Here is a 23,351-nt window from a genome sequence, read left to right on the forward strand (position 1 = left end):
TATTGACTAAGTCATCACTATGTGGCGGTCCACTGGGAGAGGTGGACAAGTTGGCTGTGACCTCAAAGAGTACACAGATTATTGTAGGGAAGAAAAATTTGCATCAGCCTTTCTAGGCTTCCTGGCTAGGTCTCAAATAAAACCTGAGAAAGATAAATTAAAAGGAGAAAAATATAAATTTATTTAAACAAAGTCGTATATGAGGTTTCAGAGATGAAGGTACAGGTCTTGGGGGAAAGTGTTTTTATGTTTCTGTTTGAAGAAGAATGGACAATGCTTAGAAATATGATTGGGTGTAACCTATCTCCATAGAATGATGAGAAGGATCCTAGCCAGGTATGTCTGTTCAGATCTTCTTGGCCTCTTTGTGTGATATTCCTTCCTCTTGGGTATAAGGCAGGACCTTGTCTGGAATGAGAATTTTACAGGCCTACTATCAGATAAAATAGGTCAGAGAATTTCTTTTTACTTCTTCTTTTATTTTTTTTATATTTAGTACAGAGTCTACAGGGTCTACAGCATCTCACTACGTAGATCAGACTCATAGTGATCCACCTGTGTTCAGCCTCCCAAGAGCTGGGATTACAGGTGTGCTCCATCACGCCCAGTCTCAATAGCTGTCTCAGCATGCACCAGGGGCAGGGCTGGCATGGCAGGCCTGGGATCAAAGCCCTGGCCCCTGCGTCTGCCTAAGCAGGCACTTTAATCCACTGAGCTATCTGGCCAGCTCTGGTCAGAGGACTTCTTTATGGCCAACTCCACAATAGAAAGATGGGGAGAAAGCTAGAGTAACATTTTCAGGCTTTACGGCTAGCTTTGAGGAAGGGGAGTTCTAGTTCCTGAGGACTAGTTTGAGGAAAGAAACTCTAGTTCCTTTGGGCCACGTTTGGATGAGAAAGGATCAGAGGCAAAGCATGGAAGAAGGTGATACGCAAGAGACTGCTTCTGAGGTCCTCCGTGTCCTTTAGTTCAAAGTACTTAGCATGGGGAAGCACCGTGCTTTTGGATATCAGGTTCTAGACCCGAACACTTGTGAGGATAATAATAGCAATGAGAGCCACACTAGAGTTACTGCATGCATATGTCAGCCTTTTAAAAATCACCTTTGTGCTTTACATATTAACTCTGTTTTGAGAATGAAACTGAGAAGAAAACTAAGGAACCAAGACATTGTATAGCTTATCAGGTTGCAGAACGGTTAAGTGATGAGTCAAGACTTGAACACAGCTTCAGTTAATTGAACCATATATCCAAACTTCAGGGACTTTAAGATGCAAATATTTAGCTCATTTATATTTAGTGTCATTATTGAAATAGTTTGGCTCAAACTTACCATCTTATAAATTGTTGTCTACTTCTTCTATATTTTTCTCTTTGATTTTTTCCCTCTCTCTGTCTTTTTTCTTTCTTTTTTTGATTAATTGGAAATGTTAAAACACCTATTTTCTTTCCTTTGTTGTCTTAATAACTATAATTCCTTAGTGTATCATTTTAGTGTTTCTTTTGGGTACATAGTACATATCTTTAACTTAGGTAGGTTAACTTTATAACAATTGTACTCTCATATCTTCCAAGGAATGGGTTCAACAAAATGGGAAATTTTCTTTCTATACATTGATTTTCCAATGCCAGGAATGACTAATTGATCCTGCTAGGGTTATAACCTCATCCCATGTCTGACAAAAGCACAGGGGAATTAATATTTTTATCCCTAAATTCTTGCAGCAGAACTTCATAGGTTTGAGAAGGAATTCACCAGAAGAAAAAAGAGGAATATAAAAGTTACATTACTTAGGCCACACACTAGAGGCAAACATCACAGGAAGAGCGTACAGGTTGTCAGACAGAGTTCACACACACTTGCTCAAAAATTCCCAGAATGCCCTGCTAACAGCACTGAGCCTTGGACGCACAAAGCAGGAGCAAATGAAGCATTTCTTTGTATGGCATTTTCCTTCCCCTTGTATCCTCCTGGGCACCAGTGACACTTCTCCGTATCTGATTCCTGTCAAGCAGACAAAGAAGTCAGATACTCCACCACCGCTTTGCATTTCGCTTTTATCAGCATTTGAGGAAAACTTTCACTAAGAATATGTGCCCTTCTATGTAAATCAGAATTCCTCAACCTTGGCCCCATTGACATTTCGGACCAGATAACTCTTTATAGTAAAAGGCTTATTTTTCCATCACTGTATATACGTTTTGTGGTTTTGTCCCTTCTCAGTTGGACAATCAAAATTTTCTCTAGACAATGTCAAATGTGTCTTGGGGAACCACAGTTGCACCTGATTGAAAATCCATGCTCTAAGGGAGTATTTACAAACACCAAGAGCTACATGTTCTAATCCCTATGGCTGTTGTTCATCGGTATAAATTCAGCTCCCGATCTGGAAAGAGCAGTGCTGAAATCATAGTGTGGCAGATATCAATGAATAAGTGAAAAGATGGATGGATGGATGGATGGATGGATGGAAAGAAAAATGTGGATGATTACCTACTGTGTTATTCTGGGGAAAGGAGTGGTGTAGTGGGTATGGAGCTGAGAAAAGAGGCTATTTTGCCAGTTTCTTTGAAATTTTCTATATTTAATTTTATGATCATTTTATTTGTATAATTTAGAAAATTTTAGATTTCTTTTTAAATTGCTTAAAGACCAAACCAAGTATTTCATCTTTGATAACAATTCCTTTAACTTGTTTTTGCTTTAAAAAGTCAAATGTGGGCTTTAACCATACTTCATACTCTGCGTATTCTTTCAAGCCTGAGATTTGACTTTTTAAACTCATGAACAAATAGTCATATAGCATAAATATTTATGAATGAGGTCTATGTAGGGAAAAAATGAAGCGTACTTAGTACAGAAGTAATCTGACATGTCACATTTAATTATGTGCATCAGACTCAAGGGCAAGGATTGAACTGAGTGAATTTTCATGTCCCAGACTTTATATGTGAGTTGTGTGCACAGTGCAGGCCCTCAGGAAATGTATATTGAAAGACTTGATTATTTTATTTTAAATCTTTTATTTACCTGGTACAGGATCTCACTATGCAGCTCAGACTCATAGTGATCCTCCTGTCTCAGCCTTCCCAGTGCTGGGATTACAGGTGTGTGCCACCATACCTGGTTTTGGAGGCCAGGTCGGCGTGGGGCTGGCATGGCATGGGGTACTGGGGACCGAACCTGAGTCCTTGCACTTGTCAGGCAGGCACTTTGCCCACTGAGCTATCTGCCAGGTGTGAAAGACTTGATTATGAGCATCACTGTAGTCAGGGTATACAAAGGAATAGACTTAACACAGGACATACAATGCATATGATTATTTTATAATAGTCAATCAAAAAGTCAAATGCAAAAGAGAGCAATAGATCTGTCCATGCACTAGAGACCAAAAGAGTGCAGCAGAGGGCCTGGGTCCTATGTATGGCAATGTCCTGCATGAGTCCAGCTGGAGGCCCGGAGCCTATAACAATGTCTCCTGCAAGTCTATATCAAGGATCTGCGCTGGGAAGGCCCAAAAGTCGGTGGTGGGAGCTAGAATGTCTATGCCAGTGGGATGAAGTTTCTGAGCCAGCAGGCTGAGGAATCTACACTGGAGCCAGGAAGTGATGCTCAAAGTAAGGACCAGAGCTCCCCCAAAAAGAACTGTAGCCATCCTCAGTGACAGCGAGGACTTGAGCTCCTCCAACAATGAGAACAGTTGAGTCCATGTCAAGAAAGCCAGGGTGATAAGTTTCTCTAGGAGAATTGACAGCACACCATCTTCCCCTCCAGCTGTTTTTTTTTTTTTAAAGCCTGTCAGAAACAATCCTCAGAGGGGCCTTCCACACCCAACACCATGCTGATTCAGTTCAGTTGGTTGTTACAAGTTGCCCATTAGTTAGTCTACCACAAATGTCCACAGACATGACCTTGATAGCTCCTATAAAAGCAAGATTTTCTGGACAGGATAAGGTGAGAGAAGAAAACAGGTGGAAGGGAAGCCCCCAGAGAGAAATGTCAGAGGGCAGAGGAATGGGCCAAGGAGTCTGGAAACAGAAATGTGACCTGGAGACCACTATGGCTTTCCTTTCTCTGTGTCATTTGCGGAAGACTGGGGAAGACCTTGCTCCCAAAGTATGTGCCACATGTGAAACCCCTGCTCCTATAGGGCTGGTCCTCCACCCAAGGCTCTCTTCAAAAGGAAAAGCCTGGCCACTCAGGTTGCCTGGGATAAGGGCTGCAGGACCCAGGGGACCTAGGCTCACAAGGCAAGGTGATTGGTTTGTGCAAGGCATCTCATCACAAAGACACAGAGCAATCCATCTGCTTCGCCCACCAAATAGACTCCTTTGCCTGATCCTCCTGTGGAAACAGTCAAGCTGGAGAGGTTGGGCGAGGTGACCTTACAGAGCTGAGTCTGTGCTTCTAAAAATAGAAGCATCCTTGGAGACTCTAGGAGGGCAGGGGAGGCTGAGGATGTTGAGGGCAAGAACCTGATTCCCCAGAGAACTGTCAGTATGAAACTGTATTAATTAGACACTGGCACCCAACGTGATAACCTCAGGTTCCTCTCAGAAATTGAAACTAAATAAACTGAGGTTTTGGGTTTTTTTTTCTTCTGCCTGGTTGCACTCTCTCTAGGCTAAAATAGGGAAAAAGCGACTCATGTTTTCTGACCTATTTGAATGGTTGCATGCTGCCCAAGTTGCTGCCTTCCGCAGCAGAGGGGAAAGGGTGATTTAAAGATGCACACAGGGAGGGGAAGAGCTGTGTCAAGTGGAACCAAAGGGATGGGCAGCAAAAGCTCTCCTCTTGCATGCAGGACTGTGCGGTTGTGAGATACATCCAGGGCTATAAGTGTGTGTGGGTCACAGACTGCTGCTCCTGTAGAGCTGTATGAGGACCTGGAAGATTCCAGGGTCCAGGGAAGGTGTGCTGGTGGACACAGGTTGTGTGCCATGCTCTGAGTGAGAGTGGGGACTGCAGGAGTGGGGGACACGCAGGAGGATGCAGAGGAAGAGGCTAACTTGAGGGGTCATGTAAGGAGCAGGAAAGGCATGTGGGTCTCCTCTGAAGTACTACACGAGAGTGCGTGGGGCTATGTGCAGAGTGCCTGGGCAGGTGGGACTGTGGGGCACCGGGGGCCACCTCTTGCACAACCTTAGGTGGGGCCTCAGTGCGGACAAGGCTAGGATGCGGTGGAGCCGATAGGCCTCCATGCAGGATCATTGAAGAGGCATGGTTTCCTCCCCAGGCTCAGCTTTGCTGTCTGAAGATGGGCAGTGCTAAGCTCGGTGAGGACTCCCAGAGTGCAGGGCTGTGCCCTTCTTCCTGTGTCTGATCTGAAAGACAGAGATGCCAGGAGTTCAGGAGCCGAGCAGGAGCTGTGTGGTTCCCACTGGCACGATCCTGAGGCTGAGCCTCACATGCACCAGAGGCAGACACTTTCTAATGCTTCCGTTGTTTTCCCAACAGGACAATGTGGATCTTGGGGAGCTGATGTTTTCCCTCTGCTATCTCCCCACGGCTGGGAGGCTGACCATTACCATCATAAAAGCAAGGAATTTAAAGGCAATGGACATAACAGGAGCATCAGGTGGGACAGCCTCAAAGTCAGACTTCCTCATTTCTACTGTCATACTTCATAAACTTTCTAATTGAGTGATAATTGGCTCTGGAACCAAACTGCTTACGTATCATCTCCGTCCTTCCATCTAAGAGCTGTGTGACCTTGGCTTCAGCCATTGAACCTGTCTGGACTTTATTTTCCCATGTTTAAAATGAGAGTAATATTAGTATAGATCTCATGGGGTTGTTGTAAATTTGAGCAATACATACGAAGTCCTAAAAAACAGTATCTGGTACATATTAGATGCTGTATAATGTTAGTTTTATGATTATTCTTCCCTGTGGCTATTCCCTCACTGTACATTCCTAAGTCTGAATTGGACTTACAGTTTATACTTGCTGATATAGCTTCTTTAATTAAAGTTCCTTTTCCTAGATATCACCATGTCAGGCTTCTTGAAGATTAGAGGCCGTCTTCTCTGTGTGCCAGGGAACTAACTATACCCTTTGATTTTTCCAGTGAATCAAGCATGTACACTTAAATGTTAAATCCTAACCAAAAATACTCTCAACATGCAATTTCCATGATATAAATTCTCAAGCAATCTAGGCAGGGGCTCTCCCAGTGTGGTCACAAACATCCTGGACATACTGGGTAACAGTCGCTAAGTCAAAGGCATGATGTGTGTTATATTCTGTGCCTGGTCCTCTGGGTTTTTCTAAGCAGCAGAACAGATGTGGCCCCTCTGGCCTCTGCATGCTTCTTGGAATGAGTAATGTGTCAGGGCAGTGTGTGGCTGTGCAGGACAGAGAGATGGAGAGCTTCCTATTGAGCAGGTAGGTGGACAGTGAGGTGCTAGGGGACCAGAACAGCACTGTCTGGATCAGAGGTCAGCCCTGTCACCTATCATCATGTCACAGTATCACACCTAAGCCAGCCAGTGTGCTTTGCACCCACACTTGGCTTGCACACAGCTCTGTGACCCCTTCCCCCCACACACACACACCACCACTACTCTATCCTCTAGGAACCTGGGAATTCTTAAAGAACTGACCTTTAGGAAAACATTCCCTGGGATGGCTTAGAACTGAGGACCTGAGACCCATTTTCCACTCCTTGGAAATAGCTATACATTGCTGTTTCTTTCTCTTTTCAAAAATTTTTGATTTATTTATTTGTTACAGGGTCTTGCTATGCAGCTCAGAGTTGTAGTGATCCTCCTGTCTCTGCCTCCCCGGCCCTGGGATTATAGCCGTGTGCCACCACGGCCCGGTTTCGGGGCTGACAATCAAATCTGGGTCCTCGCGCTTGCCAGGCAGGCACTTAGATTACAGAGCTATTTCCCCGGCCCTGCCTTGCTGTTTCTATCGCAGCCAGGCAGGTCTTGAATTCTAGCTGAAATGTTTTCTAATTCTGTAACAGATGTTTTCACACTATTTTTAAATTTCACACATTTTTAGAAGACACTGTCCTATGCTTTTTTTTCTTTTAAATGAATGACTTAATTATCCTCACTGGTCTCTGTCCTGAACACCACATTAATTAAAATCCTTGAACTCCAGGCTGATAAAGGAGTTCTACACGTGAACTCCCAGTCTACACTTATCCTCACAGTGCCCCTGCTCCTGTTTTCTGTACAGATCCTTATGTGAAGGTCTCACTGATGTGTGATGGCAGGCGGCTGAAGAAGAGGAAAACATCCACCAAGAGGAACACGCTGAATCCTGTTTACAATGAAGCCATAGTCTTTGATGTCCCTCCCGAGAACATTGACCAAATCCACTTGTCCATAGCAGTCATGGACTATGACCGGTGAGATACCTGCAGCTCTGTCTTGGTGCAACTCTGCTGCGCCCTGGGCAAGGAGGGCAGAGTGGGAGGCAGCCATGGATTCTTAGCTGGTGTCCAAGGCCACAGGAAATGACTGAACAGGCAGCATGTGGAAGGAGGGTGACAGGGAGCCACTGTTTTCCAAAGCGTGCTGTACACTCAGGTTGCTAAAGGGCCTGTCAGCTCTTCCTATCCTTCTTCCCCCTTCCTCCTCCACCCTCACTGCTTGCCTGCTTCTTCCTTTTCCATTGCTGCACAGCTCCTGAAATCTGCACTTGGAGAACTGTGGCCCTGTGGTCTCCCCCGCAGCCTGACAACCCTGACTACCTTTAGGGAAAAGATCCCACTCAAAGCAGCAGAATGATTACTCTAGCCAGACCAGCAACATTTCTAAATACATAATCTCAATCTTTTTTCTTCCTCTTCTCCTTGCAGTATGTTTAATAAAGATCATTTCCATCCATTTAAGTCTGAAAGCAAACACAGAAATGTTCTCTTGAAAATGCTAGAATCACTATGGATGACAGGGTACATTAAAATGTATAAGATGCTAGACTTTTAATTAATACAGCACAGAAGAGATATTTATAGCCTGCATTGTAGCCAATTGTGTATTTAAAGGACAGATTTAAAAAACAGTCATTTTAATATGCAAAGGAAGTACCAACAGGGAATTATACATGTTAAACCAGTCATTAGACTGAAATGCAAAGTCTCTTTTTAATTAGAAACCTCCCACGTGGTCTGGGCACAATTATAAAAGAAAAAAATCATTCTGACTTCTAATATAATCTTACAAATATTATTTGTAACTAAAATTTTCCCACCTACCACTGGAATGTCAGCAAGGTGGCTTCAAGGACCAAACACGTCTTCCAGGAGATGCCTGTGCGAAGCATGACCACCTTGTGGCACAGCTGCCCTAGGGTGTGACAGCCCATGCTGAACCCTTGTCACATTTCCTCTGGGTGACACACAACACGGATAGTGTCAGGCCCCAGGAGGGGATGTTGCCCACTAGCTATGGAAGTCTAGGCCAACACTTTTCAAGCTATTGCCAAGTTTCTTGCGTTAACAAATCTGATTATATGATCTCTGGCTCAATTTAATTATCAGTAAACTCATGACTCTGGCTTGGAAAAATCCATAGCAGAATCCATGGGGCTTCTTCATGCATCCAATTTTAACGAGCATAGATTCAAATACCCTTCATGCTACCAACCCCATGTTTGTCTCCTGTTTACCACTCACACACAAATAGTAGAAAAATACTCATTTTTGCAGAAGGAAAATATGTGGGCTTGGATCCCAAAGAGTTGCTCAGGAGATACCTCAGTAGAATAAGCACATCCCTGGCAAGCACAAGGCCTAAATTCAATCCCCGGTTCTGCCCCCCCCCCCAAAAAAAAAAAAAAAAAAAAAAAAAAGAGGTAAAGGATGGGTAGTATCCTTCCAATTAGGCAAAAGATTTTAACAAAAAAAAAAAAAAAAATCACTAAGAAAAAAAAGAAGGCCTAAGGCAGAGACCTACCCAGGAAAAGTGTCATTAGTCCTAAGGCTAACAAAGCCAAGATATTTGCTAGTTGGGAAATCAGGCTGAGTCACAAAGTAAAAGCCAGGCTTAGATGGAAAGTGGGAATACTGAGCATGATGCTGGTGTTCCGGAGCACAGTGTGAACAAGGAGGTCCAAGAGCCTTCTCCATTCTACCCGACTCATAGCTACTCCATCACTCATCCTTGGTTGCTGCTTGTGGGAATTTTGGTGACTGCTATCACAAGAAATACTTTTCAGATGGCTCCCTGTTTACTCTACAGGTTTGGAGACCACCCCAGCTCTACAACCACAGGAGGTACACTTAGCATATATCAGGAAGCTCTTTGAATGCAGAGTTCCTGGGAACAAACTAAACTATGTCAGTGTTAGGCAAGCCAGATACAACGCCAAATCCCAATTCCTAATGGTTGTCAAGCTTTGCCTATAGGTTTAAATTAAGGAATGAAGAAAAAAAATGCTTTTTCATTTGCTTCATCAGTTTAATTGAATAACTTTTGCTCTTATATACTAAAATTTTAAGAAAAAACTATTGTGGGCCATTTTCACAGTGTAGGTCACAATGAGATCATCGGTGTGTGTCAAGTAGGCAACGAGGCTGAGAGGCTGGGTAGAGACCACTGGAGCGAAATGCTGTCCTATCCTCGGAAGCCCATCGCACACTGGCATTCCTTGGTGGAGGTAAGATCCTATCCCACGTGTTCCACTTTGTTGAAGAGTATATGATTCACTGTTGAAATGCAGGAGCACCAAAAGTATCAGAACACGAGGACGGACCTCAAATATGTAACCAGGGAAAAAGTTCCCTGGTTACATTTCTTGAGACCTTCCTTCAATCTGTGGGTCAGTCTGTACTCCCACCAATCTAGTAAGTTTTGAGCATTGACCAGGGATCTTTCCTTACTTTGCTTGGCTTTCTAAAAGATGAAGATCATCTGGTTCCATACTGTGGCTTTGGGTTGGCATCTGTGTAAATGTGATATTTCAAGCCATCATATAGTTTCTTGAGCCTGAAAGAGAGGAGATCTTGAATCTAGGAATGGCTCTGACACTAATGTGTGATCCTGTGTAAGCTGGTGAGTATCAGGTTCAACTACACATAATTTTAAAAAGGTAAACCATAAAGCAACAGTGGGTAAAATGAAAGTTGCTTTCTTCTATGCAAATGGTACAGAAGGAAACAGTATAGGATGTTATTATTCTGACTCAAGGATCAACAGAGACCTAGATGTCTTTCATCTTTTTACTTTACTGTCCCCTCGGTCCCATTGGTATTTCTCTTCTTGAAGTCACTTCATTATGCAATATGGTGGCTAAGCCCCAGCTAGCACATATTTTGCAGGCCATGAAAAAGTGGAAAGGGGTCAAAGAAACACACATTCCTTGTTTAAGGACTCTTGTTGAGATTGCATTCAACAGTCTCAGAACTTTGGGCATGTCTAGTTGCTGGGAAGAGTGTGAAATGTATTCTTTTTGCTCAATACCCAACTGCAAAGTGGGTTTTGCTTGTATGAAGAGGAGGGTAGGACACCTGAGGGCCACTGGCCATCACTCTCCCATTCTCATCCTGATGCACTCACTTATTCCCTCAAAAGTGATGTACATTCACTTAATAATATTTCTGATAGTCAAATGCCATTTAGATATAGAAAACACAGCTATGAATAAGAAGCTCATTTTTCCCTTGTAGACTTTATAGCTGATAAGAACAACAGAAGATGGTGAATAAGTAAGTTCATCAGTAAAGTGCAGACCATAGCATTAGCTATGAAAATGCTACAAGGGCACAGAGGAGAGAGGCATTCGTTGTGCTTAAAAGAGACCTCGGTGAGCATTTCTGCTTTCTGCTCTGAGCAAGTGGAAAAAATGGAACCCTTGAGAGTGGGGGTGCCAGGAAGCAGACGGCAGTTATTTATGAGGGCGCTTTGGGTTCCAGGTAGAGAACATTCCTTGGTTCTCCCGGTGCAGGCCGCTGTTCCCTACATAGCCATCCTGAGAGGGCAAGACCAGAGCTTTTGTCCAGTATCTGCCATTCAGAGCCAGGTGTCCCATTAGAGTAAACATGTCAGGCCACCCTTGGAGAGTCAGAAAGAGACACTTACTTGTCGGAATTGGTCAGGAGGGAGACTCTAAGCATCTGGGCCTCTGATTATATTCAAGGAGTACCTAGGGCTTCCTAATTTGCAGATCCCTAAAGATACCTCTGCCCCTGGGCCATGAAAGCTGAGACTTTCTCCTTCTGCACTCAAAATTAATCCCTAAGGAGACTCAGAGGACCTATGAAGCACTTGAGAAGTAGCTTGGGGACTGACATGGACTGAACTGTTCCTCACTTCTTCAGCTCCTAGTAGAACTCTTCATAGAGGTCATCTGTGCATCATTAAATTGTCCAGACCCGCCACTGACAATGGCAGCACTGTAGTAGATTTGTGCACCTTAGAACTCACTGCTGACTTTAATTCTTAATTGTAATCAGGAGTGTCAAAGTTAGGTGACAGGAAATAGGAAGAGGGTAAAGGATGAAGGAAGTGGAGGGCTGAGATGTGAGCCTTGGTTCATGCACAAGCAGGTCTTCCTCAGTGACCACAGCAGGGGAGTAACCCTTAGAGGGCTGTGGCATATCCAGCCCTCAGCAGCAACATGCGTTACTCAAAAGACAGGTAGGAGATAAGCCTGTGAAGCTTCTGTCACTGCTGAGGAGCAACTGCTGAGTGACTTGGGTCACCTGGCAGATCTTCCTTATGCCCCGAGTGCTCCACTTTTTGCAAATCTGTGTTCGACAGTTATGTAAGTGAGAAGTTAATGTCTTCAGGGTTAAACCACTGAAACTGGGGAGTCGTTTGCACAGCAGCTGAAATCACTTCAGCTGATACAGTAGTCCTTTCTCAGCTGTTGCAACAGAGCTAAGGAAATGAACTGTCTGTGCCTTGATAGGAGGGCAAATGAGGGTGGGGGCAAGACCACTCCTTCCTTGTTTCCTGTGTCTTTGAAGTAATGCCCTGGACTCCAGATCCATCCCGAGAGGGGAAGCAATGCCTCCCCTTTTAAAAATAAACATGGAACTGGCAGAATTGGAGCAACGGTACCAGAAGAGATGAAAAGCAGGACTGGGAGGTCGGCCATGCTTTGCGGGCCACCGTTTGGGCCGAGGAGGCTGTAGGCAGAGCGCTGGGGACACACACGCATCAGGGCTGCAGGGACCTGGCTTCCCACTGCTTCGTCGCCCTGTGCTGGTTGTTTGCCCTTCTGCTTCAGTCTTCTCATCTGTACGGTAGCCCCAATAACATTGCCTCTCAAGGATGGCCATGAGGCTTAACCAAGTTAATCTACATGAAGTGCAGCACTGTGGCTGGCGCATAGCAGTTCTCAGTGACATTCTCGCTTATAATCATCACTTATGTCCCTCATTCTGACAGGCTGTGATGTGTCCTTCTGGAACCTATCAGACAAGGAAATGGCATCCTTAATGTTTACATGTGTCATGGAAAGCTGAGAGCCCCCTGCCCCCCCCCCCCCCGTGAGCCATCATCTCAGATTGAGGGGGACTGTCACGGGGCGCTTCCCTTGCATAGATGCACTTCAGCTCAATGCTTTACCTCTTTTCCTTTGCTGTAAAGATGGGGTGCTGTTACACTTCTATATTACTCCTTTAGAGCAAAAGCAGTACAAAACCCCATCCTCGTGACGTGTGTGTATGTTTCTGTACACACACAGGAGCATGTACATATGACAGAGAGGAAGAGATAATGAAAGGAAGAGTTGGGACTGCGAGTGAAGGGAGGCAGGCCTGGCAGAAGTGCTTCACTGCTGGGTACTGAGGGACCAGGTTAGCACTGAACCCTGAACCCTGCCGAGATCTGGCAGCCTACTCAGGCTGCATCCAGCATACCCCAACCTAGCCAGGGCAGGTGGCAGATGGAGTCTTCAAAGCCAGTGAGTTCAAAAATCCATTACTATTACTCTCTCAGGAATTCTGGATGGCTTCCCTGCGCATTCAAAGGTCAGCCAGTACCGCTCCCCTTGCTATCCAGGATGTCGAAGGCTGGGGCAGCTATGTAACACACCCCTCACCCCCGCCTCACCAGCAGGGTCTGGGGGGCTTGGGGATTGGAGCATCGCCACATGGGGCCATGGCAGGTGCCAAAGCGCCAGGAGCTCACTTAGCAGAGCGCGTGCCTCTCTACAGCCAAGACAAGAGCATGTTGGCCTGGCCATGTTGCTGCACCTTTCCCTCTGTCATGAGTGTGGAGCTGACCTACATCATGAGCTTCGAGGAGAATAACAGGAAACAATTTCAAGTTTTTGTAACTTTCCTGTGTCATGGTGAGCAGCTTATGTATTAAGGAGCAGTAAACTTGGTTTGATGGGAAAACCAGACACACACCCATTTGGTAAACCAAATTTTACTTTTCTAGAAGAGTACGGGAAGATAATGCAATCAGAACATATATGGTAAAAATTAGCATTGTTATCCTGATTGACAGAGGTGAAAGTTTCTAACACTCAGAATCCTACTCGGGGTACCCAGCATGAGCCAGCCTTCCTCTTTCCAAATCTAGTTTTGTTCATATATGTGCATCAGGCTTAAAAGGTTCTGCTCCTGTCTGGCTGGGGTCATCTGACGAAGCCTGCTGCTCCCCTTTCCTTGGGGTTATACAATTTCCAGTGTAGTGCTGGGCAGTTATGGTACCATACATACTGACATGAACAGAATTTTATTTATCACCTTCAGCCTCATTAAATGTATAAATTTAGGTCTGTAGCCTCAAGCAAATATCAGTCACCCAGAGTTATCTTGAAGTTACACTATCAGCCTCCTTAAACTATCTCTAGATATTTACCAAATCCTCAGTGGAGCCTGCCTAGAGTCTTGCAGGTTCACAGGCTCTCAGGGAAAAGCACCTGCTTGCCCAGGCTGGGTCATGGAAATGGGACCTGACCTAGTACCCAATCCGACAGAAGTTCTGGGGGTGGACCTCTCAATAGTGTCCTGGAAGGACAGGGAGACTGACTTGAGTAAGTACTGGCCTTCCACAAGGTTATCAGGTAAAACAGCAAATGACATGAGCTCTCTGCTGTCATCCAGAACAGATTGAGGAAACAAGGGCAGTTCTGCAGGAGGGACTGGATGAAAGTATCTCATGAGGCTGCCTCAACCTCAGCACCCCTGCAGGCATTGCAGTCATTGGCTCATTTCTACTTGGTCCTCTAACTCATGCTGGCCCAGAGGCCTTATTTGCCTTCAGTTTCTCCCTCAATTCATCTGAACCTGGGGTTTGAAGCCTGAGGTGAAGGAAAAATTTCATCACCCTTTCCACCTCTCCTGCCAAAGGTGTACTACTTTCTCTTCTTTCCATCATACTGAGATCCTTCTCTGACTAGGACTTCAAGATTCCCCTTAGCATGCAACCATTATGGAAATCAGTGTGGAGACTCCTTAGAAAACTTGGACTGGAAATCCCATTTAAACCAGCTATTCCTCCACTGGGAATTCTCCTGGAGGATCTGAAAACATCATATCATAGTGATATATGTGTGCCTATGTTTATAGTAGCACAATTTGTGGCAGCCAGATCTTGGAGACAACCAAGATGCCCATAACCTGAGGAATGGATGAAAAAGATGTGGTATTTTTATACAATAGAGTATTACTCACCTATAAAGAATGATAAAATCGAAGCCTTTATATTGAAGTGGATGTTACTTGAAGATATACTCATAAGTGAAATAAATCAGACACACATGTGTAAATATCATACAGTTTCCCTAGTATAAGAACTCAAAAGAAGAAATACAAATAGAAAGGTATAATACAAGTAAAAGGAAAGCAAAAACTTGAGGACTAACTAATTAAGAGAGGGAAAGGAGAAGAGCTAGGAAACATGACAGTGACAAGCCATACAGTTGTATGTAGAAGATGGGCACGGCAATGATCCTGAGAATCTCCAGAAGATTTTTGAATCTAGCAGTTAATTGGAAAGATTCTCACCCTGACTAACTATATACATTGATGCCTGTGAACTAAGCAACTGCACTGAAGATGTCAATTTGTAATGGTAGTTTCACGCTTGGAGTGCCTGTCATTCTGGTCTTCTGAATACAGGCTGCTTCTCAGAACATGCCAGTTGCTGGTGTACTGTCTCTTGGGTAGATGATTGTTCAAAAAGAAGGAGGTGGTGAATGAAGGCAAGAGACAAGAAAAGGAATGTTGTGGGACTGTCGTGCTTCAAGGTTGTATATGGTTAGATTTCTGGACTTATATGTAAACATAAGAATTATATAATTCTTTATGCCTATTTTTTTAAATATATTTTCATTTTTAAATGTTTTTTCATCATATTCTGTAGGGACTAAAAGTTCAACATATTAATACTTGATGAAAAATACCTGTTCCATGTTATGCCTAAGATATTTGATATTCAGAAAGATAGTGAGCTTAAGCTTAACAGCTTAGACTATATGGTAATAACAATAAGCTTGCCTTGTAGAGGGTTAACAACCTAAGTTTGCAGACCAAAATTAGAGAAAAAGAAGGGCTGCAAGGGAAGCCAACATTTTGGCCCTAGCCTTCCAAGATCAATTAAGACTCAGGACATGTGAGAACTTGTACTGTAACATCATGTAACTCGGTAGTGTCCCAAATTTTCTGATCAAGGAGATTATGGAGCCAAAGAGGAAAGTGATCCATGATGTAGAGTTTACCTAAGGAGAGTCACATGGAGAGAAAACATTCTCTCAGGCTCTCACAGAGAGCACATTGGCCAAGCAATGGCCATGACTCATCCACATGGCTGACACTGACAAAAGATCTACAATCTGAGGTACAGGATCTCAGGATAAATCCTCAGGGGATTTCACTGACCTTCTCAGACTCAAAAGCTACAACTCTTGTTGCATACGTCCTGCTTTACCTTGGTCTTAACCATCCAGCAGAAGAGTATAAAAACGAAGTATAAGAAGTAAAGCCATACTGTTATGTTGAGCTATAGGGGACTCAGGTCAACAATTTCTGACCTTGCCAGTGAAGCAGAAGACCCAATACTATTATGGGCTATTGGACTCTTTTAGAATATTTTGCTGAGTTAACACACCTATGATATTCAAATGACGGAACTAAACAAAAAAGGGGATACAGATGAATGTCCATTTTGTATCTGAGTATTCAAAATGGTTGGGATAGGTATATAGTTACATTCTCTTAATGAATAGAAGGATTTGTTCTAATAGTGTTTGTAAATAGGATATCATGTCTGTATCTTGTACAGCAAAAAAAACACTAGGAAGAATGTATGCAATGTGTTAATTATTGAAACTGTCCTACCAATTTGGTATGGAAAAAATCAAAAAAGATTCCCCTCAGCATGAAATGGGCACATTGTAGCTTAGAACAGTCTCTTTTTACTGAACAAGTCCTGGCATTAAGACTCCCACTTTAAGAAGACAAGCTGACACTAGATCACTGACCTGGCCAGATCTACCTTCAGCTTGCAGAAATATATGGCACTGATTTCCAGTGAATGGGATTGTTGTGGTTTGTGTCCAGATATCCCCCAAAGCCTCATGCACTTTGAGATGGGCCTTTTCAGGTAGCTGAATCTAGAATTTGTGACTGATTCATAGTTCAATGTTGAGGTTAAGAGTGCTGGCATTAAGGATGGGAGAGTACTGGATCAGTCTCCTGACTGGATGACAATGCCCTAATCCCGGTAGACTGGATACAATATAAGGGACAGAAAGAGGCTGGTCTCTCCTCCTCTCTCCTGTTGGCTTGCTTTTGCGATCTCCTGCTGTCATAAACTGTTGCCCCTCAGCCCTGTGCCACTTTGCCTTGGAGCCAGCTGATATGGACCAAACTGTGAACTAAATAAACCTTTCCCCCTTTAACATTGTCTGTCGGGTATTTTTGTCTCAGCAATGAGAAGAGTAACCAATACAGGATTATATGATTTATAGACAATAAAAATATACGTTTTCATGGAATGAATTAATGAAAGAACAAATAAATGAATTATATAATGAAACCAATTGGGTTCCTTTAGTCCTGAAGTTCCAGAATTTTCCATTGGGTGAATTGAAGTTGAAGTGTGTTCCAGGTGGAAGAGTTACTGAAGGTGACTGTGGTTGTGCTGCTGTTCAGATAGAAATAGCCCTGATTAAGCTACAAGCTTTGATTACCTTTTCTCCTGCTTGGGAGAGGTACATAAGATGTCATTTCCTCCCTTCATTCCCCTGAACTTCTTTCTTAGGACAGTGGCTTTGCATTTTGAATACCACTAAGAAATCTTCAGAACAGCGAAGTCCTCTCAGTAAAGCATGTCAGCCCTTCTTTAAGCTAACATGGGCAGGCAAGACCTAGACCACTTCACTCTATCCTTTCTTGTGAGAAGAAACAGAGACCCCAGTGCTGAACAGCAGGCTACTGCATCCTCAGCAAGAGCTGGTCAGGGAATTGACAAGAAGCTTCACCCTTCTGCTGGCTTTTCTCACCAGGGAAACAGTTCAGCAGCATTTTGTACAAGGTATTGACTCTGTCCACCCATCTGTATAAATAAAGAAAAGAGGGCTAGGAAGATAGCTCAGTGAAATAAGTGCTTGCCTGGCAAGCACAAGGTCCTGAGTTTGATCCTTGGTACCACCAAAAAAATAAAAATAAATGTTAAAAAAAAAGAAAAAGAAAGGGAAATGTGATATTTTGACAGGATGAAGAACTTACTTTTGGGGTTTATTTTTATTTAAAAAATACGATTTGGGGACACCCAGATAGCTCAGTGAATTAAAGCACCTGCTTAGACAGACGTAGGGGCCAGGGGTTCTATCCCGGCATGCCATGCTGGCCCCACCTCCGAGGCACACTGAGAGGGCAATTGAGACTGAGAGTGATGACACACTCCTATAATTCCAACACTTGGTAGTTGAAAAACAGGAAGGATCACTAAAATGCAATCTGTGTAGTGAGACCCTGAGACCCTGTACTAAATACATTTTTTAAAAAATACAATTTTAATGATGAAATTCAGCATATCAGTGTCCAATAATCACTTGTGGAGACATTAAAGCAAAACTGATCACAAAGAACATAAAAATGTGCTACATTTTTGAGACATGAAAACAGTAACCAACTTATTAGGACCTATGCCAATTGGGGTAAGTAGCCAGGATGAAGTTTGGAAAAGCAGGCACAGCTAGTGTTAATGGGCCATTATGTGCCCAGCTGCTAGAAGGTATGGTCAACAAACCAAGCAAAGACCCTTCAGGCTTTCCCAGATAAGTCTTATTTCTTGTACTGAATTACCCGTAGAAAAAAAAAAGGTATTTTCTCATCTTCAGATGGGATATAAAACCAGTGACTTCCCAGAAGATCTGTAGAGATAGCAATCTTACAAAACATGGGAGTGCTAAACATAAATACTAAAGGTATAAAAGATAACAACAAAGGGATAGAAAATAATAAATCTGCCTGAACAGAAAGTCGACTACATCTTGACTCTGTTCTCATTCACAAATGACCTGGCAGACAGCAGTTTCTGCCCTGGGAGGTCACACTTGAATAGCTATTAAATTAGAAGGAGGGTGACAAGGGGATGGAGCTCCGGCTGGCTCTCTCTGTCTCCAGGAACTGCATTCAGAGGTGGTTTTTAACAGGACAGGATGGGCAGGTTCTTTCCCCACAGATAAAATGGATCAGCATAGTTTGTGCCAGTCCCTGTAAGAGCCACACCTACTCCTGATGAGGGCGGGGAGGGGGCTGGCCTTTGCCAGGGAAAGGGCCTGGACCAACAGTGGAGTGAGTATCCATCTGGAGCAAGGCATCCTAGAAGCTCACTGCTCTTGCAAATCAGTCTTTCAGGCGATGCTCCTGTCAGATGCTGCCTGCCATGCATCATAGTACAACCTGCTGATAGGACAGAGCTGAGCATGCTGCTTTCCTTTGTAATGGACGGGAAAAGGAAGGCTCTGATTTATTGATATATGGAAGTCTGTTCTATGATGGGTCTTTCAGTGTCGCAAGGGAGATGGGGGTGGGGAAGTTCAGTTAGGATTTGGTAAGGATTGTGATTTGGTTTAGATGTTAATAGTTTAGATGACCACAGCAAGGTGAGGATTTTTTCCCTGGGACTCAGAGTCTTGAACTACTGCCCTCCAGAGATGCTTTCTAAGAAATAGTTGCTGATTTTTTTTTTTTTTTTTTTTTTTGGAAATCCCAGGAATGAAAAATGATCTTATTCTCAACTAGTACCTCTCTCAGCAGAGTCTCTTGGAATAAGCAAAGTTATGGTAATAGAAGCAGAATAGCAAGGTCAGGTGAATGTAGGGTCTACTCAGTGGGCAGCAAACTGCTGGGGTAGTCAGCTTCACTCTTGTACCACAGAAGGGACCTCACAAAGGGTCCTGGCCCCTCATGGGCACTCGCACACTGACAGCATGAACATGCACTGAGTTTCCTTTCTGGTGGCTCTGCTGCCCATGGGTGACTCTAGTCCCAGGCTAGCTCAGCAGTGAACATCAGTCATGCAACTGTCCTTCCCCACCAACATCCCCCCGATACACTTCAACTCACCCATGTAGAAGACAACTCAAAGTCTATACTTTTTAATAATATTTTAGCACCTGTATCTCTTATTTGTATATAATTTGAATGTAAAATTTATTGGTAAGTATAAATTTAAAGCCTATAATGAACAGTGGTATCACACATATTTTCTCTCATTTCAAGTATAATTTAGGGCATGAAATATGACATTCATAATCAAGATGCTTAGAGAAAGGGGATTTTCTAAAAAGCAAAGGGAATTTACAAATCATTGACCAACTGCATTATGCATTCTAAACTTTGAGGTATAAGATAGACTATAGTGAGCTGAACTCCAATTGTCAGAAGGAAAAGCAAGTACAAACGAGGGAGGAAAATAGGGTGATTTCTGCCTGTGTAGCTCAGGATCTGAATGGTGCCTGCTTAGCTACTGCACGTATCTGTAGTAAGTGTTCAGATTGACAGTTTCCTAGAGAAAGGTCATAAAACCAATCAAGAAAGTAAATGCCATCCAAAGGGATTAAGACTGACTAAATTTAAAAATGTAAACATTCTGGATTTTCCTCCCTGTTGTTAATGCTTAATGAAGTCTCTGAAGGGGGCATGGAGATTTAGATCCAAATAAATCCACATCTGTTTGTGCTTTCCACCCGGGCTTTATCTGCATTCTGCTTCTGTAGCAGTTTGAATGTTTGTTACCCTCCCCACTAATTCATATGTTGAAACCTAATCCCCAATATGGTGGAATTAAAAGGTGGAGAGTGACTGGGTTATAAAGGCTCTGCCCTCATGAATGAGAAGAATGTCTTACAGAAGAGCCCCCCACCCCCACATACCCCTTAAGCATACAGCAAGAAGGCACATGAACCGGACAACTAGAACTCAGGGGACACCAGGTCTACTGGTGCCTTGGTCTTGGACTTCTCAATGTCCAAAGCTGTGAGCAGGATATTTCTGTTGCTTATGAATTACCCAGGAAGAAGTATTGTGTTACAGCAGCATGAAAGGATTAAGGGATCCTCTTTGTTGCTTGAGGTCAAGATCACAGGAAGTGACAAGGCTGAGTTTGCCTGGCATTACATACTCACTAGGGGAGGACAGAAATTGGCCTGGCAGCCGAGGGGCTCACAGAAGCCACGAATGAGATGTGTAGGCTGAGTATCAAGTGTTCCCATCCTGGCTCAGGAAACATGTTGGCAAGGATAGTGAGTGGGGCACTCTGGGATCAGTGACGCTTCCTAATGAAGGTACAGAGTCAGACAAGGGTTAGGGTCGGCCTCTGGTTTTAAACAAGATGATGGTAGAGTTCTCCATCGCCAACTTTAAGGATCAAAATGGGATCCTTTTTGGAGGACAACCTGGTAGTAGTGGTGACCACCGTGCTTGTCGCACTCACTTTGGCATACAAAGAAGTCCAGGAGCGAGTTGACGACCAGGGATCCTTGTCTATGGAAAAGTATATCACAGGCCCCTGAGGCGTGGAAGGTGGCCATGGGGGAGCAGGTCTGCCTCTCATGACACCTACCTTGTGCTCCTGTCAAGTAGCTGAGTGTGACAATCTGATTTTTACAGTTGCCTTTTAACTTGTATGTTCCTAAAAATTGCAGACTGTTTACTTGCAGGAGTAGGGATAATAGCTTTTAGGACACTACTCACAAATTATATGGGTGGGGGAGACAGCTCAGAGGTCTAGGCACTTGCCTGGCAAGTACAAGGACGAGGGTTCAATCCTAGTACAACATGCTGTGCTGGCCCTGGAACCCCAGAAGCACCATGCCTGGTGGCGCACATCTGTAATCCCAGCACTGGGGAAGCTGAGACAGAAGGATCACTATAATTCTGAACTGTGCAGTGAGACTCTGTATCAAATGAACAAAAATAAACAAGTTATGTGACACCTCCATTATTTTTCAACTATGAAACCAACATGGTCGGAGCCCGAGAGATCCTGATTTGGACCACATCCCAAGCCTGGCATGTGAGTGAAACTGCCCGGGGCCCACTGGATCCTAAATCAACCCAGAGCCCGGGCCTGGCATGGAACCCTTCTTCAGAACTCCATGCAAAGAGGCTAGAGGCATGACCCATCCAGCTGATTCAGGAGCAGAACATCTTGCCAGAGTAGCACAGAGGGTTCACCTCCAAGGGCTGCAGCAGGAAGAAGTGGAGCACAGCAGCCAGACCCAAGCCACACCCAGCTGGAGGAATCTGAACTTCATATATCAGGACCTGGCGCTAAGGTAATAACTCTATCTAAGGTCTACACCAAAGGTCAGAAGACAGTGGTATACAAAATGACAAAGAGAAGGAACAAAATGCAGTCTCAGGCCCCAAGTCCACCCAGAAGAAATGCAGAAGACACTAGCATAGAAGAAATTGGAAATCACATACCTGAAATCTCTGAAATAATAGCACTGGAGGTAAAGAAACAACTGCAGAAAGGTATAGAGGAAATCAGACCAGAAATAATTTCTATGAGGCCGGGGAGATGGCTCAGTAGAATAAGCACTTGCCTGGCAAGCACAAGGGCCTGAGTTCAATCCCTAGTTCGGCAAAATAATAATAATAATAATAATAATAATAATAATAATTTCTGAAGTGAAAAAAGAAATGTTAACTATAATCAAAGAAGTACTAAGTTCTTCTAAAGAAGACACTTTTAAAAAATAGATCAGAATACAAAAATGATGGAATCCTTGAATAAGGAATATAGGAAAGAATTAGAATGCATGAAGCAGATTCAAAGTGATATACAGGAACTTAAACAGAGCTGCCAAAACTGTGAGAATAGACTTTTCACAAAAAAGTGAAAATAGACTTTCAGACATTAAGAAAAGATCTCTTAAAAACAAAAAAATAATTCAATACCTACAAGACGATGCAAAGATGAACAATGTGAGACTAATAGGCATCAATGAAAAGGAAGGAGTCAATACAAATGATATAAAAAGAATATGGGCAGAAGTAGTAGCAGAAAACTTCCTAAATATGGGGAAACAGTCTGACATTCAGTAACTGAAGCATATAGAACTCCAAATAACATCAACACAATGAAAACCACACCCAGAAATATAATATTCAAGATCTCAGAAATTCAGCACAGGAACAGTATACTAAAAGCTGCTAAAGAAAAGAAACAGATCACATGTAAAGGAAAACTCAGCAGAATAACAGCAGATTTCTCTTCACAAACCATGAAGTCAAGAAGAGCATGAAGCAAAGTAATACAAGTCTTGCAAGAAAACAAATTCCAACCCAGACTGATATACCCTACAAAACTTTCTTTCAAGTATAATGGAGAAGTGAAATACTTCCATGACAAAGAACAACTGAGGAATTTCATGATGACAAAGCCAAGCCTACACAGACTACTAAATGATGTTCTAGAGAGGGAGCAAATTGACCACAGCCCCATGAATGAGAATGGAAAGAACCCACCAATTAGGGTAAACAAACACAGGAGAATAAGAGGAATGCAAAAGCAGTCTTTCAGTTATTCTTTTGTGTACAGCAACGAAATATTTCCACCAGCACACTCTACAAATGGACTTCTCCTGCACCCTATGGGTCATGATTCCATCTGGGTCTACAGCGTGGATTTCAAGGAAATAGCAGTAGCTCAGTCCCACAAGTGACACCTGGCTACCAGTAACTGTCACGGTCATTATCCATGTCCATGACACACTGGAACTTTGTGTGATTTACTATCCCCAAACTGTTAGAAGTAGTGGTCATTTATTTGCCATTCCAGTATTTATCTTACATTTTATTCTTAGTACTTCTTTACTATCATGAAAACTTTTTCTTAGTTCAATTGTTTTGAAACTTAATTTTTAATTAATTAGTATTTGATTTTCTGAATATTGTTTAATCTTAATTTTTGTT

General features: G+C 43.3%; 1 protein-coding gene across 1 annotated transcript in view; it reads left to right on the forward strand.

Moving 5' to 3' along the window:
- Syt9 (synaptotagmin 9) overlaps positions 1-23,351 on the forward strand; it is a 198,400-nt gene that overhangs the window by 143,158 nt on the left and 31,891 nt on the right. Inside the window, exons 4-6 of the mRNA XM_004647876.3 lie at positions 5,459-5,579; positions 7,193-7,364; positions 9,487-9,616. Coding sequence (XP_004647933.3) covers positions 5,459-5,579; positions 7,193-7,364; positions 9,487-9,616 — 423 coding nt within the window. The remainder of the gene's footprint in view (positions 1-5,458; positions 5,580-7,192; positions 7,365-9,486; positions 9,617-23,351) is intronic.

This window comes from Octodon degus, unplaced genomic scaffold, assembly GCF_000260255.1.
Source record: "Octodon degus isolate 3935 unplaced genomic scaffold, OctDeg1.0 scaffold00334, whole genome shotgun sequence".
NCBI classification, from domain to species: domain Eukaryota; kingdom Metazoa; phylum Chordata; class Mammalia; order Rodentia; family Octodontidae; genus Octodon; species Octodon degus.